Source organism: Ursus maritimus, unplaced genomic scaffold, assembly GCF_017311325.1.
Source record: "Ursus maritimus isolate PB19 unplaced genomic scaffold, ASM1731132v1 scaffold_6, whole genome shotgun sequence".
NCBI classification, from domain to species: domain Eukaryota; kingdom Metazoa; phylum Chordata; class Mammalia; order Carnivora; family Ursidae; genus Ursus; species Ursus maritimus.
In genome coordinates, this window is record NW_024426774.1 from 47199990 (window position 1) to 47217574 (window position 17585).

General features: G+C 40.9%; 1 protein-coding gene and 1 long non-coding RNA gene across 3 annotated transcripts in view; one reads left to right on the plus strand and one right to left on the minus strand.

Annotated features, from left to right (window-relative positions):
- The window catches only part of LOC103671424 (meiosis 1 associated protein), a 64029-nt gene that overhangs the window by 41438 nt on the left and 5006 nt on the right, over nucleotides 1–17585 (plus strand). The window contains exons 4-6 of the mRNA XM_008700039.2: nucleotides 939–1112; nucleotides 4564–4726; nucleotides 5924–6065. Coding sequence (XP_008698261.1) covers nucleotides 939–1112; nucleotides 4564–4726; nucleotides 5924–6065 — 479 coding nt within the window. The remainder of the gene's footprint in view (nucleotides 1–938; nucleotides 1113–4563; nucleotides 4727–5923; nucleotides 6066–17585) is intronic.
- LOC103671423 lies at nucleotides 4353–11279 on the minus strand. Of its 2 annotated transcripts, none has more exons than XR_570887.2 (4): nucleotides 8904–11279; nucleotides 8137–8182; nucleotides 7354–7532; nucleotides 4353–4980 (listed from the first exon to the last, which is right to left on the minus strand). It is a non-coding gene; the product is annotated as an uncharacterized LOC103671423 (long non-coding RNA). The 2 variants fall into 2 exon arrangements; XR_005832872.1 differs by lacking the exon at nucleotides 4353–4980 and adding an exon at nucleotides 7197–7233.

Genomic DNA, 17585 nt, shown 5'->3' on the forward strand with positions numbered 1-17585 from the left:
CCTGCTTGTGTTCTCTCGCTCTCATAAATAAACAAATAAAATCTTTTTAAATAACTAAATAATAGGAGCTGAAGAAGCTGAAGCTCCCCCTCGTTAACTAAGTATTTAACTTGCATTGCTCTATTATTTTTTGGCTATTTTTGTATTCCAGAGTGTTTTTTATTTTTTTTTAGTTTTGTTAAGATTTTATTTATTTATTTGACTGAGAGAGCGAGAGAGCACAAGCAGGGGGAGCAGCAGAGTGAGAGAGAGAAGCAGCCTAACTTGAGGCTCGATCCGAGGACCTGGGATCATGACCTGAGCCTAAGGCAGACGCTTAACCATCTGAGCCACCCAAGCACCCCTCCAGAGTGTTTTTTAAATACAATAAAATTCAAACAGAAGAGAAGTACGAATAATAAAAAAGAAACATATTTCAGAACTCTGCCCTGTTTCCACTCCTGCCCACCATTAACAGTTTGATGGTAGCCTTCCAGACCTTTGTAAAAGGCATTTACATACATATGTATGTACTTAGGCCAAGGGTTTCATTTTTTTTTTAATTTTATTTTTATATAAATGGTTCATACTATACATCTGTTCTACAACTTTACTTATTTACTTACCGTCTCCTAGCTTACATTTAACTTAACTTAGTTTGTTAACAGCTGCATAATTCTCCAAAGGTTGAGTGTGCCATAATTTATTTAAACATTCCCCTATTGATGGGTATTTGAATTGCTTCCTGTTTGAGGTGTTGATTATTTGTTATTACAACAATGCCGTACTGCACATCTTTGCATATGTGTCCATATGTACTATCTAAGAATGTCTCTAAGCTAGATATCTAGGGGGTAGAATTTACAGTCAAAAGATGGGTACATATAAATTTTTACATTTTTCAAAGTTTACAATTAAAGAATTAAACACTTTACCCACTAATTCCCTTTCTTCTGCAGAGAGTTCTATCCTGGGAACTGACATTGACCTCCAGACTATAGACAATGATGTTGTCAGCATGGAGATTTTCTTCAAAGCCTGGCTACATAACAATGGAACAGACCAAGAACATATCCATCTTCTTCTTCCTTCACAGTGTTTCAGCAACATTTCCAGATCCAGAGATGATTCAAGTACACACCCCCAAAAGACATATTATATAGGCTATGATTATCCTAGTCTCAGATTAAGACTGTAGATTTGTGAGTCATCAGAATACACAGTAGTTGAGGTTTAGGGACTGGAGGAGGCTGTGCAGTGTAAGCACAAGGAGTAAGAAAAGAATTTCTAAAAAGTAACCACAGTTAGAAAAACTGAACCTAATTAAGCCTAGACAGCAAGGGTCAATTAATTTAGGAGCAAAGACTTAGATACCTCAATAATAGGGCAGCACCTAAACTAAATAAGAGGTGAATGAATCATATATTTTCCTCAAGTTTTTCATTTTGAATTGTAGTAGATATTATTGATCTAATAACTTGAGGCATGCTGGTACCTCAACAATTAACAACACAGCCTGTGAGAAGGTAAAGAACCAAGATTAAACCAAGATTAAATAGAGATCTTCTGGATAGGAGGACACCAAACTGAGGTAAACGAAAGTAACTACAGAGGCGGGCCCCACGGAGGACAACTAGTAGCCCAACTAGTAGAGGCAGGAGTTCAATGAGAAATATGGGTATAGACTCCCACCACCAAAGGGGAAGACACATGGTGATCCTTTCTTTCTGGGGATAGCCATCAGATCTTTACCCACCCACCCCTCCCCACACTCCCATTTCAACCTAGGGCCTGGGATGCCTTTGATGACTTACCTTGATTTCAATCTGTCTTTCCTTGGTGTATAAATCTTCCCTGGACCTCCTTTCCACTCCTTTTGTCCAAGGCTGATGGTGCCAATTCCTCCCTGTCCCATCTTCTGGAATCCATTTCATATCTATTTTTCCCCAAGCACCATGTTACCTCCTTTTCTGCATTATCCCATTTCATCTTCACCCACCATCATGAAGCAGGTACTGTTATCATATGTCATTGAATCTAAGATGCTGTCAGTTATGAGATACACCATTACTTTATGTACAACTAAGAAAGAAAAACACTGCCAATTAAACATGACACAGTGCTTTCTTATCCCTTAGAAATATTATTTTGTCCTTACTGAGAAGTTAAGGTAGTAAGTAAGTGTTTGGATTGTGTGTCTGGCCAATGGCAATTTTAAGACACATATAGAGATGTTAGTATGTGGGGAGAAAAATGTGTCTTAGAATCAATTAAATACCAATATTATCTCCCTGATTTACAGATGAGAAAACTGAGACTTGGAGAAATTAGACATTTTCCCAGGACAGCACAGAAAAATTAATAGCAGAATTTGAAGTTAGGCAACTCCAGAGCCCACTCTTAACTCTTAAGATTAGAAATCTGTATTTTGTACATTTGACTATACTCAGCCCAGAAAACATTCCTCAAACCCAGGTCTGTCTCCTCCAGAACCTGGACCCTTACCTACTATACAACCTGCTTCACTCTGGGCAGTTCTAAACAAAGATGCTGCCTCATGCTGGGCACTTCTCTCAAAAGGAGGGCTGGGGCCCTCCAAGGCTGGGAACTCCAGCAACCAGCCTTTCTTCAACTGTTGTACAGCACTTTCCCACGGTATAGTTGAGAATTTCTCTACCTTTCCCCTCCCTCTTTCCATGGCTTTCAGTACCAGGGTCAGAGCCAGACTCTTTATCTCTATCTGCAGTCATTTTTTGGAAATCTGCAGGTCTTCTGGGTGCATGGTGAAACTTAGATCCAGATTCACCAGCTCTTCTGCTAGGGAGGCCTACACTGGAATCCAGATGACCAGGTGCACTTGGAGTGAGGTCTAGGGAAAGTAGCCCTCCTGCAGGGTGGGTGTGACCCACCTGAGAGTTTATACAACTGCAAAAAGACCATGCGATAGCTATCCGTTGTTTTTTTTAAAAATATGGTGCATTACCACACTGGATTCCTGGAAATGTGGCTCACTATAAAAAATGAAACAAAACAATACAGAACGCTGAGCTCTCCTACTCTAGAATCTTTTGAGGACTGCTCCTCAGATGTTCACTTTGACTCCTTACAAGTTTCTCCACCCACTCCACCTTCTTCTGTAGTTGCCCAGGGCCCTTCACCCGCTTCTCTAGGTGCTTCCCTCAGAGGCCTCCTTCTGACAGAGTGCACAGTCAGCTTCAGATGAGTGTCTTTTCTCGTTTCATGGGTTCAGGGTGGTGAGAAGCACACCTGATTCTAGACTCAAGTCCTGCTAAGACAGCTTTCCCAGCTTCAGAACACTGTTGAGACTATAGTCCCAGTAGTTCTCAGCCCTGGCTGCAGTAAGAATCACATGAGGGACTTTTTAAAAATACGGGTATCTGGATTCCATCTCCAGAGATCCCAATTTCACTAGTGTGAGGTAGGGCCCAGACATCAGTATCTTTTAAAAGTTCCTTAATAAAAAGGTGATTCTTATTACAACCAGAGTTGATAATCTCAGCCAGATGAATACAGCTCTCTAGTTCTAAAGCCCAGATATCTAACAATGGAGAAGTCAGGCACAGAGGAAATGAGGGGAGTCCTAGGCCAAGCCCCTCCTACTGACTTCCTGGGCTCTGAGACAGAGCAGGCCAAGACCGTCTTACCCAGAATTAATGGCTACGTCTGATTGCTGGGCCCAGGAGGGCCAGCTGGATCTGACCTCTATTCTGCCATCCTATCTCTTTTTCTACATTATTTCTGCTTTTATTTTTACGTCATGTTTGTTAACAGTATTCAAACCTGGGATACAATTTATTGAAACATTTTGTAGTCTCAAGGCTGCAAGCCTCATGCAACAGCACATCGTACACTGTGGCATGTGAATGTCCCTGCCAGAGCAGAACCTTAATACAGAAGGGCATAATACCTTGATAAATAATTCATACCTGGGTGAAGCCCCCTCAGAACTGTTGTCTCTTGCCACAATGATGCTCCAGAAGGTTCTACCCTCAGGTTTCTTTGGGGAATTAAAAAATAAACCATTTTAGGAACTTATTCCCCCTCCTCCCCTGAATGTCCCTAGAAGAGCCCACAGAGAAACAGTAGCTGTCAGCTGACTCCCTGACTTCTGCTTTCCTGCTCTTCCTTCATCTGACCTATAGTCTTGCCAAAGCTTAGCCACAGGGAAGCAGCAGAGGCAAGATTTCCATCTGTGATTGCAAAGGGCCTCTGCAAATCATAGTGTTATCTGTCTCCTCAACAGAGGGCCCATGTTCCTCTCAGACTGGATCACAAGCCAGATCTCTCACTATGAGGCAACTGTTCAGCCAGCGCAGAAGTAAAACAAGTAAAAACCATATCAGATGTAGAAAATAAGTTAACTATTGTATTGAGCAATACTGTAGGTCCAGACCTGCTCTGCCTTTCCAAACCAGTCATACTTTCCCCTTTCCACTCCCCTGCCTCCTCCCAAGCCTTACTTGCCTGGTGGATGTGGAATGGGTAGCAGATGTTGTCTCTTAATCACATAGCCTGAGGTAACTTGTGACAAACTATCCCTCCCCAATGTCATTTTTATTGTAGTGTGCCTGAAATGTGATCTCCAAGAGCGACTCCTCAGCCCGTCCCTGCTCCCTGGCACAGCTGACGGCTCCTTGAGAATGGATGACCCCAAAGGAGACTTCAGCACACTCTACCAGATGGCCTCCCAGTCGTCAGCCTCTCGTTACAAGCTCCGGGTGATCAAGTATGGGAGAAGGGAACTTTCCCAATCCATGCAAATGCCTATTCTTCCTGGTTCCAGCTAGGAAGTCCAGAGGTAGAGGGCATTGCCAAGTTTCAGGGAGGTGGGAGTCAGTTCCAAAGCAGAAACTACAGTTATGGGAGTGAAAGCGCAAGCTCCGGCTGCTCAGCATGTGGAGACGAATGGGCAGATGGTGGAAGATATGCCTCAGTAGGACATTCTGAAGACTGGATGAGGATTGGAAATCCAGAAAGTCTCTGAACACAAAGAAAAACAAGATCAGCAGTGTTTATCCATTCAGCAACTGTGTATTGAATACCTTACTGTGTTTGGGCATCAGGACAGAGGTCTGACGTTCAAGGAACAAGGAGGTAGATAGGATCTACTCCTGCCTTGCCATGTCTCTAAGTACTAGAATTCTGCTTCTGGGGAACCAGTTCTTGGGTAGAATTAGCAATGATGGCAAAGACCACTTTTACTGCTTCCTAGGTCCTATCACAGCGTCTGTGCACAAGTATCTGAGTGAGCTTGTCCATGGGTTTGTGACTGCGGATGCTGCTGGGAAACTTTCTTAAATTTATTCTCTTCTTCTTTTTTTTTTTTTTAAGAGAGCAAGAGTGAGTGGGGGGAGGTGCAGGGGGAGGGAGATAGAGGGAGAGAATGAATCTTAAGCAGGCTTAATGCCCAGTGAAGAGTCCAACACAGGGTTCGATCTCACGATCCTGAGCTCATAACCTGAGCCAAAATCAAGAGTCGGACACCTAACTGACTGAGCCACCCAGGCACCCCAGCTCATCCTCTTCTTAAATGCATCCTCTCTCAGCACTTGCCACAAGAGAGCCAGGACTGGGATGCAAATGGTTAGCATACTATCATGTTACATGGTTATTACAGTAGGGGTGTTCTGGGAGTGTCCCCAGAAAAGTCACTTGGAATGGAATAAGCTCAGGAGAAGAAACATCCATCAGAGTCTAGATGGCTTTTCATGATGATGCTTCATTCATTGATTAATAGGCTTTGAGAATCTGCTATGTGCCAGATACCTTGCCAGGTGCTGGCCATGCTGAGGTGAATAATTCACGGGCCCTAACACGAAGGATTTCACAATAGAGTCTTAGACATAAGCTGAATTTAAGCTGATCTGGTGTCAAGGTTCTGCATATCATTGAAGAGACTTTAACTGCCATTGTCTCTTGCCAGGGCTCTAAATTCCAGTGGGATCTGCGAGTCATTGACATATGGACTGCCCTTCATCCTCAGACCCACAAGCTGTTGGCAGCTGGACTGGGATGAACTAGAGACAAATCAGCAGCACTTCCATGCCTTGTGTCACAGCCTGCTGGTGAGTATGCATGTCCCCAGGTGAGGAAGAAGAGTGGTAAGGCACCAATCACAGAAAAGTAGCTAGCTTAATCCTGCCCTGATCCCAAACCTGACCCAATGTTCAAGAGGACAGGAAAAAAATGGAAATACTCTAAAATGTGGATTAAATATGACTTTTCTTTGTTGTTTTCATGCTATAGAGAATACTTCCTGTACTCAGTTATATGACACTAAACTTGAAAATCCCTAATTTTGTACATTTAAATGGAAACAGGATATTTTTCATAAGTAACTATATTTTAACACTTCTCTAATACTGGGCTGGACATTATGGTTTATTTAAATGAAGAACACCCAGACTGTGCCAGACATCTTGCTAAACTGTAGATATTCAGTGGTAACATGATAGACATTATCCATGGCCTCAAGAAACTTACTCTGTAATAAAAGAGACAGACTATATATATATATATATATAAAATTATACTTTAGAATTTTATATATACAAATTACATAATTATAAAATGTAATTATATATATAAATACTTAATTGTGAGAAGTTTATGAAGGAAAAGAAGAGGCTGCTGCCAGAAAGCCTCTCTGTGAAATTGACATTTAAACTGAGACCTGTCAGTTTATGAGAATGAAAATTAGGCAGGTGAATGGTGGCAGGAGGAGAATGCCTGGGAAAGGCATGTGCAAAGACCCCAACGCTGGAAAGAGCTGAGAGAAGAATCAAGAATGGAAAGACCACTGTGACTGAAACAAAGAAATCAAGGGAGAGAGAGCCAAAAGGTGGACTGGAGAACTGAGCAGGGGTCAAATCATGCAAAGCTTTGTAGGTCAAGTTAAGGACCTTGGACTTTAAGTGCAGAAAGAAATCATGAGAGATGATTTGAGTTTTTAAAAGATTACTTAACACCAAACGTGGGGAATGAACTGGCAGAAGGAGGAACGGGAACAAGAAAATGAGGTGGGAGAGGATTGCTGTAGTCTGGGCAAGAGATGATGGTAGTCTGGGCAAGAGATGATGGTGGCTTGGACTAGAATGTTGAAGTCAAGAAAAGTAAACCAATTAAAGACATACTTTAGGGGCGCCTAGGTGGCTCAGTTGGTTAAGCATCAGACTCTTGGTTTCAGCTCAGGCTGTGATCCCAGGGTCGTGAGATGAGTCCCGCATGGAGTCCCTGCTCAGCGGGCAGTCTGTTTGAGATTCTTCCCCCCTCCCTCTCCCTCCCTCCCCCTCCCTCCTCCTTCCTCCTCCTCCCCCCTGCTCCTCCCCCTCTGCTCCTTACTCTGCTCCTTACCCTGCTCCTATGCTCTGTCACTCTCTCTCTCTCTCTCAAATAAATGAATAAAATCTTTAATTTAAAAAATGACATATTTTAGAGAGAGAGTCAGAACTTGGTGAAGGATTGGATGTAAGGAGTGAGGTATCAAATAACTGCTTGGTTTCTGATTGAATATCTAAGTGGATGTCCATTTCCTGAAATGGAAAAAAATAAAAAAGCTTAAAAACATTTAGAAAAGAGCATGAAACACTTAGAAAGCAAAATAAAACAACTGCAAATATAATCGAGGACAGGTCTAACTGTGAGTGGAAATAGAGGAACAGTTTGACCTAGTAGCATATGGGTGATCAGACCAGCACAGCAATGTGTCTCTTTCACTATCAGAAGCAGGCTTCTTTTTTCCTGTTTCAAAGCCCACACTCCCTTTTAGGCCCACCCACAAAGTTCCTGTTTCCTATCTGAAGAACACATATCCCCTGTCTTTGCAGAGCAGAGACAACAGATACATCCTGACTGTCAGAGCCCAACAGCTCAGTTGACAATTTACTCCACCCCATTCTTCAGGATCTCAGAGATGCCACATCACTCGGGAGGAATTTCCCTCAAGTGGCTTCCCTACATTCTTATAGTACATGATATTTTAAACAGACATTTGAATTTTAGTTCACTGCTAGAAGGAGTGTAAATTTTCTAGAAAGTGATAGCTACTTCAAAACTTTAATTCGATTGCTGGGGGAGTACGTAGCACAGGAAAACAATCAGCAAAGGGAGCAAAGATATATATACTAGCATGCTTACCTCAGTGTTATTTACAGTGGTAAAAAATTCGAACAACCTGAATGTCCTAAATAGAGAAATGGTTAAATTGAAATAAGGGAAAGGTTATGGGATCAACAATTCAGCCAAACAATGAAATATTATGTAGCCATTAAAAATAAGGATGAGAAAGAGTATTCTACTCCTTCATAGTTTACATATATAAATCAGACTCTTCCTGCCTCTGAATTTGGCATTTGAGCATCTAATATTCATTCATTCATTCATTCATTCATTCATTCAACAAATATTTATTGAGTACTATATGCCAGGTACCATTCTAAAGGCCAAAGAGACTTATTGATCACTCCTCTATCATGGAAATTCACAAGTATGTGGTTGACCCACCACTAATAGATTACCCATGTTTGGGAGCACTTACTAGAGGCTAGTCACTTAACCAAGTGCATTGGATACTTTATCTCATTTAATCCTCACAATAATTCTGTGAGGTAGGGATTATTGTCCCCATTTTTACACATGTAGAAGACTGAAGTCTACAGAGATCAAGTAACTTACCAAAAGTCACATAGCTACCAAAGTGGCCAAGTCAGAATTTGGAACTGAGTTCATTGACTACAAAGCCTATGCTTTTAACCTCCTTGCTAAATTCCGTACTCCGGATGTAGCCAGATAAACACAGCCTACAAGCCTAGGCTGATTCTCCCCTCATGTACCACCCCGGGGTTCTGCACTTTGCAGGACTTGAATTCACTTGAAATGATGGGGTACTTGTAATAGCTCCTCACCCATCTTGCGTTACTGTTGTCTCCTTTTCTGGAAAAGACAGAACATTCTCCTTTTCTGGAAAAGACAGAAGCAAAACAGTGTTTGAATGGCTCTTCCTTCTTTGCTTTTCACATGACGTATCTGAGCAGCAAAAATCCTGAAAGGCAGTGTGTTATAGAAGGGAGAATTCCCCACAAGCCTCTTCTGATGCATTCAACCAATCTTTTTCCGGTACCTACTATGTGATAAGACCTTATTTAGAGTTTGAAACTTCTGATCCTGTATTTACAAGTTTGCAGCACTTCTCTAACTCCTTGGTTTTCTAGTCTTTCTTACACCTTTTTCATATGGTCTTTTAAAATCTGATGTCCTCAGCTCCCTGTGTAACTCTCATCTTCTGTTTCTTACTGTGATGTTTCCCCTTCTCATTCTAACTTCTGTCTTTCTGTTAATAGCAGCGCCGCCACTGTCTGCTCACCCAGCCTTGAAACCTCAGTGACCTCCAGCCTTCTCATCCTTTACACCCACTTCATCACTAAGTCATATCAGTTTTCTTCTCATAAGATGAGTTGTAACTGTCCTTTCCTTCCTGTTCCCACTGTTTATTCTCCCCAAGACTTCTTCAGTAAACTCCTAACTAGTTTCCCTACCTCCAATCTCTCCCTCTTCTAATTTGCCCTAATTTGTGGTCCTAATTTGGACCACATTAATCTTCTTGAAGTACTCCCCTGACTGCCACATGTTTTTCGGAGGTGCCAATACCCAGCGACGTAAGCCTTGCCTGTTCTCTCCCCACAGCATCTGTTGCATGTTTTCCTCCTCTCCATTCTTATCATCACTATCCTATTTCAGAGTCTGTTTACCTCTTCCCTATGATGTTGCAATAATATCTTGTCTCAGTGCCTTTAGTGTTTCCGTTCCCAGTCCATTATATATACTGCCACCAGATTAATCTTCTTGAAACACAGCACTGATCCTGCCACCCTTCAGCTTAAAGATATTTTGTAGCTTACTGTTGATTATAAAGTCCATATTCCTTAGCCAGTATTCAAACTTTAGTCCATTTCCCTTCATCCCCTTTCATGCCCCATAGAGTCCAGCCAAATTAATATACAAACTTTAAATTGCCACACCTTTAAACCTTTGTTCATATTGTCCCTTCTCCTCTCTCACAATATGTTCAAACCCTACCCCATCCTGAAAAACTCAACTCAAATGGTACTTCTGCAATGAGGTTTTTCTGGATCCCTTTATTTATCATTAGAACTTTGTGTGCTCTATTTTCTTTTTAGGGAAAAGCATATTTTTATTAGCTTTTCAAATATATGATCTTATGGTTTGGGTTAAAGTCTGTGATATAAGTCTGACAACCCAAACTCCAGAATAACAGGATTGCCTTTTCCTGGCATTTCTACCACATTCCCATTTTACCAACTGATTTCTCAGCCTTAGTCAAAGTTAGGTTAAGAGTAGAAATTCTCCCTTTGTTACCTCTCTTTTTGGGGAGTCAAGGCAAGGCAGCTTTCTAATCTATTGTGGTAAAATGTGGTTTGTATTGTACATGAAAAGCATGAGCTTTGGAATCAGATGGCCCTAGGTTCCTGACAGCTTCATTATTTCCCAGCTGTGTGAATTCAGGTAACATACTTAACCTCTCTATGCAATAGTATATTCATTTATTTGAAACCTTAAAAAACCTAGTGGCCCCATTTGGCTAATCTCCGCATAAATGGTATACAAAGAAGCACTATCCAGAAGCCAAAAAGTAATCTTAAAATTTATTTGTGCTTTCAAAGAACACCAAAGAGGAAATAGTTCATAACCCACAATGAGATTTCTCAAATACTCTTCCTTCACTCCTCAATTATATCTAACCAGGAGCTATTCCTGGTTAGAGCCTTTCTCACACACACACACTCAAAAAAAACAAAAAAACAAAAAAAAACACTAAAACTCTGTCTACATCACCAGTCCCTGTTCCTCTACCTTCTTCCTCCCTCTCTCAGCTATACACATATTCTGTAGATTGGCTTAGACCTTCTGACATAGTCTATCTCCCCCTCAGGGTCCTGTCTCTCTCTTCCTGTTCAAAAGATCCAGAAATAGAATTCACAAGGCTTCTCCTTTTGTGAGTAGAAGTAGAGTGGGGAAGAACGAAAAAAAGGGAGAAGGTGCATGACAGACACATTAATAACTCTTGTCCCTGTCACATGTTAAATAGAGACAACAAGATATATCTCATATAGTTTGTAAGATGATTAAATAATATTGCATGTTTAAAGCACCTAGCTTATGTCTGGCATATGATTTGCATGTGGTGGTTGGTTAGCAGTTCTATGATTTACATTTCTTTCTCTTTTTTTTAATAGATTCTAATTTTTTGGAGATACTTTCCATTTTTTCACCTATTTTTTAAAAGATTTTATTTATTTATTTATTTATTTATTTATTTATTTATTTATTTATTTATCAGAGAGAGCACAAGCAGGGGGAGCAGAGGGAGAAGCAGTTTCCCCGCTGAGCAAGGAGCCCGATGCGGGACTCGCTCCCAGGACCCTGGGATCGTGACCTTAGCTGAAGGCAGACGTTTAACCTACTGAGCTACCCAGGCATCCCTTTTTCACCTATTTTCTTGAACATACTAATCATTGCTATTTTAAAGTTCTCGTATGCTGATCCTGATACCTGGATCACCTGTGGCTTCTTTTAGCTCTCTTTTTTTCTTCTGATTTTCAGGCATGTGGTCTTGTCTTTTGGTTCATTTGGTAATATTCTAATGAAAGATGCTCAGTGTGTCTAAATAAATTGCAGAGGCTCCAATTGGTATTCCTCTAGCGAGGGTCCATCCTGACTTGCACTATGCAAATAGAGTGGTGACAAATCATCCTATTCTACTCAGAAGCTGTACTGAGTCCAGGCTGGACTGCAGTCCCACTAAGGTTCAATTTACACCTGGTTTGCTCCTGGCCTTCCATGATTTTCCACTGAAACCTGATATATTGTGTGCATCCCCTTCCCGTGGACAATCCCAACTCTAATCACTCTATCCCAAGTCTGTTAAGATACTCTGCTTCTCAAAGCTTTCTCTTGGGTGTTTTTGACTCCTGCTTCCTGTAGCCCCCATATTTGATAAACGTGCTGAGTGAAAATTTGGTTTGAGCACCCACCCCAGCCCTGGCTGGTCCTCACCAGAAGATCTGCTGGTTTTTCTGTTCTCTTGCAAGTGCCTCAGCATATGCAAATCCTAGATTCTCAGCTCCCATCTGCTCTCCCTCTAGCTCAGAATTAACATGCGCCTTCAAGGTAAAAGCAGTTGCAGTAATTTCCTCATCTCTCTGGATTCTTCCCCCTCCAGAAACTTAGCTACCTCTCATTTTCATTGTCTCAGCACCTCCTCACTGCCTTCAGACAAATTGTTTGTGTATATTCCAACTTTTCTAGTTGTTCTAGGCAAGAGAACCAGTGTGCCTCTGGCCATTCCGTCCCACTCAGATGCAGAAGGAGATGTTTATTAAATCTTCATTCCCACTTCACATCCCTTATTCGGCTAGACAGCCTGTAATACATTTTCTGGTTTACTCTCAGCCAGTTGGCTGACTCCACCAAGTTTTCATTTTCAGGCTCCTGGGTTTCCTTACAACTATAAGCATAGCTCAGTTCATTCAATGCTGTCTCTTCCTCTCCCCCTTCTTTTGGAGTAGTTCTTCTGAACAAAATCCACACTGCCATAATTAAATTCTAGTCATTAGTGCCAGCCCACCAGTCCTCATCAACTATAAATGTTACGTAACTTTTCTAATTACACTTTACACAAGCTTTAAATCTTAGTCAACTACAGCCTTAAGTGTTATTCCATCCCCTGATTTTCTTACGTGAGAATTGACTGTTATATCTTTCCATCCTCCTCATAGATTATTTTGTTTTATTTTAGTATTTTACTTCATTTTCCTCAAAAGAATATCACTTCATCAGATAAGCAAGGCTCTTAATAAACCCATTCCCTGGCCCTTCCTGGAAGATGTGTGCCATCCATCCATTCCCATAAATTTCACTCTTAAATCAATCCAGACCACAGAGAACAATGTGTTTTTACTTCATTCTGTGGAACTTTTATAAATCTATATCTAAGAATTATAAATTACTTTTAATTTCACAAAATTTAATAAATATTATCTAATAATTATTCAATATATTTTTGTTAAAAAATTTAACACTTCATGGTGCCTATTGTGTGCCTGAAGCAGTTCTAAATACTTTACAAATATTAATTTATATAATCTCCATAACCATCTGTTGAAGTAGGAATCATTATCTCTGTTTTACAAATGAAGAAATTGAGGCTCAGAGAAGTTAAGTAGTTTTCCAAGATTACACAGGTAGTAAATGGTAGAGCCAGGATGGAATCTAGGTTGACTCCAGGACCCAAACTTTTAATCACTCTAAAGCCATATGAAACTCATTATCATACTGATTGCAGGAGTTCTCTGAAATACATTCACTGGCTCCATAAGATAACTTCTCAAACACTTTTATCAGGAAAAGCTGTGGAGTCCCTTTTAGCAAAAGTGGGTGGTTTGCATTTCTCTGAGCTTACCTAATCTTGGCTCTTTTATTGCCCTACCCTTATTTTTCCTTTGCCCAATCCCTCGTGTATTTTATCTTTTTTGTATTGTTACATTTTTCTAAACTGGCATAACTGCTTTGTGGAATATGGTAGAGAATATATATATATATATATATATATATATATACACACACACACACACAAATAAAAGTAATTTTTCTAAGTATTTATGAGATTAATCTATCCATTACCAGGAAAACATAATTTCAGTTACCAAATCCTACTGTGTAGTCCCAGTTATGTAGCTAATGACTCACTTTCCACATCCTCATTTCTCTTACAAAGTCATGTCTGTATGAACTAGAAAAAGAAATGAAAATACCACCTAGGTCTTTCAATTTCCTACTTAAAATGTCAGAGTCTCTGGAGACACATTCCAGAGCTTTACAAGCCATGTCTGCCGTAATTGGCCACAGAAGTGACAGAATTCAAGCCAGGATGTGTCCAGCAGGAGGTCTAGCTACATAGGCAATGACCTGGTTGGGCTGTAAATGGGTGGGGAAATGGAAAGTCCTTGGTTACATTAGGCGAAGAGTCAAGAACAAGAATCCAAGTTGAGAGTGGGGTGATAGCAGGTCAGGAGCCGCAAAAAAAAAAAAAAAAAAGGAATGAAGTTAGAGTGTTGGGCTGCAGGAGAAACAGACAGATGCTAGAATAGACAGCAGGCTAGCATGGGATCCATGGGCTTCTTGTGACCCAGCCTTGTCTGTTTCTCTTGCTTCATCTTTTACCATGCCCCTTCCATCCTTTACTCCAGTCACACTAATAAATTGCTAAATGTCCCCCAAATATGCCAAACTATTCCATACCTCCATACCTTTTCTTCATGCTGCTCCCTTCCTTTTGCCTCTACCTGACAAATATCTACTCATTTTTTTTCCAGATTCTGCTTAAATACCTTCACTGGGAAGCTATTCCTGCCCCCACCACATCCTGCCCCCACTCATCTTTTTGCCCTTTATCCCACTCTTGTACCTGGTTCTCACATCTATCCTGATCTTCACAGCAGTAATAAAGGGTATGAGGCTGTGCCTTAGCATTCTGGTGTGAGAAATGTCATATTATTGTATTTTTTTCTAACCCAAGTTTAGAAAATATTAATCCCCAAGAACTAGGATGTTGACACACCCAATATCTTTATGAGTGCTTCTCCCTGGCTCATACTCAGAATCCTAGAGCCCTAATAGTCCAGAAAATGTGGGGAGTGGCCCTCTGGTCTTCAATACACCTCCAGTACAATGTTGAATAGAAGTGGCAAGAGCAGACATCTTTGTCTTGTTCCTGACCTCAGGGGCAAAGCTTCTGGTCTTTCATCACTACTTATGATGTTAGCTGTGGGATTTTTGTAGAGCCCTTTGTCAGGTTAAGCTCCACTCTGTTTCTAATTTGTTCATGAAAGGGTTTTGGATCTTATCAAATACTTTTCCTGCATCCTTTGAGCTGATTATATAGTTTTTGTCCTTTATTCTAGAAACATGGTATATTACTTTGTTTGATTTTGGGGTATTAAACCAACGTTGCATTCCTGGGATAAATCCCATGTGGTTGTGATAAATGCAGTTGATTCTTGAACAACATAGGGAGTTAGGGGTACCAGCCTCCCATGTCAAAAATCCATGTATAACTTTGGACTTCCCAAAAACTAATTGCTGAATTTGGTCCCAGGACATCATATTGACGGCAGACCAAGGAAGTGCTGGTTTGGTGAGATTAAAGATTTTACCTGCTATAAGAAATTCCCATCCATCCTAGCAGGGCCTATACCAGTGCCATTCAACTTGTCCTTTCTACTTCTGTCTCCCCGTTAGCTATATCCTCTTCCTTTCCTTTACTATCTGTAAAGGATTCCTTTGGCTGCAACTAACAAAAAACCAATCCAACTCTAACTTGAGTAATTAAGAATTTTTCTGATATAACAAGAAGTGTGGGGACAGACAATTCTGAGACTGATACCATCAAAGACCCGGAATCTTTGCGGTTTGTCACTGCAGCATCCATAGCAAATATGCTTCATCCTTATGCCTGTTCCTCATGTGGCTATTGTGCCTTAAGACCTGGTCCTGTCCTAGGGAAAAAGAGTATGGTCAAGAGGCAAAAAGCCTGCCAGCATATTACAAAGCTTTTCCAGAAGTCTCACAGCAACTTCTGCTTATGTCTCATTATTTAAATCTCGGTCACATGTTATCCCAGACCAATCACTGAAAGACTGAAAAATATGTAGAGAGAAGGAAGAAGGGAGAGGGGTGGGGGAGTAGTGGCCAGTCAACCAACAGTGGTTACCACACTTTCTTTCACAGCCTTAGAAATTAGAAGTTAGGGCAGAGGTGGGGGAGAAAGAGCTTGGAGTATGGCATGCCCTTCAATGCCCTTCAACTCTGCCCCTGTCCATACCTGTTCTAAACAGAATCAGTCCCCACCTTCTAAAGTCTAAGCTCCCTAGCACCTTCTGTAGCAAACACAACAAATACAGACACATTTTTACTTGCTTTCTGGTAAATTCAGCATCTAACTCATTCTTCTTATTTTAGAATTAGCAAAGGGGCACCTAGCTGGCTCAGTCAGTACAGCACGTGACTCTTGATCTTGGGGTTATGAGTTCAAGTCCCATGTTGGGTATAGAGATCACTTAAAAATAAAATATTAAAAAAAATAGAACTAGCAAAAGCATATTTTATCATCTGCCACCATTAAGCATTGTTCAATTTGAGGAGCCCAAAAGCTAGTCTTATGAGACATCCCCATGTCTTTTCTTAGCCTCGCATACCTGCCCTGGCAGCTAACCATTTCCATCACAGGTACAACTGCCTGTACCTACAAGTCAACCCATGACCTGGGTAACATGTTCAAGCTTGGATCCTGGAATTCAGATCTCTAGTGCCATTAAGCACTATCCAGGAAGGGGTTAGAAATTCAGAGTCCAAAATAAGGGCCTTAAAGTTCAACTTCCCTATCTCTCACTTTCCCCAAATGCTCCTGGGAATTACAGATAAATTAATATCTTTATCAAACTAACAAGTGTATATGTCTCTCTTCCTTCCAGAGCCTTCTGCTAACCTCTCTGTAAATCAGCCCAGATGTTCTAAGTCATTCTGTAAAATCCTTTCAACTCGATCTCTTGCCAGTCCTCTGATATTCCACACATCAGGAGTTACTTTTGAGAGGCTTCATTCAATCCTGCATACTATTTCTCTAACAGAAACTTAACTATTGTCTCAAAATCCATAGGCTCAAATTCTAGGGATCCATAATTTTACTTGTGCAGCATTCAAAGTTTCTTAGTAACCCTACAGTATAGCAGTCATGAAATTATTCCATAACACCAAGGTATAAGAAATGTCACATTGCTTTTTTAAAAAGTCCAAAAAAGGTCCATTGTCATGGTTTTAGCCCCCAGGGACTTGCTACAGTGACAGATATTCTATTCTCTGTGGAGTCTTAGAAGGGTGACCAACCACCCCCATTTGCCCATGACTGGGGGGTTTCCTGAGATGTAGGACTTTCAGTACTAAAAATGGGCAAACCAGAACAGTTGGTCATCCTAAATACTGGACTAACATTAATGTACAAACTTTCCCTTTACTACCTTATAAGCTCTCACGGGGCAAGGAACATGTCTAATGAATTTCTGTATACTCATGCCTAGTGCTTGGACATAACAGGCACTCAATACATTCTTAATAGATAAACTAATTCGCAAACAATGCATAAACCAGCATAAAAATTGAAGATTAAATAATTGTAATAATCCAAGCTTGATCCACATGAGAAGTTACTTGAACCAGTTGAAATGGAATGCCCTGCCACTTGCTACTTATCCCTTCCAGAGAACATCTCTTCCAGGCTTAAAGAGGCCATGTCCTCAGAGCAAGGGCAAATCCCTCCACACACAAAAATGCACCATGATTTCTACATCATCTATTTACAGTTTAATGGATTTGAGAAGGGTCAGGTAGACTTTCCATCGCATTTTGGATCTGTTCTTCAAGAAGACAGCACATTACCAGGTATAAGCAAGGTGTTAAGAAAACATAAACTTCTGGGGCGCCTGGGTGGCACAGCGGTTAAGCGTCTGCCTTCG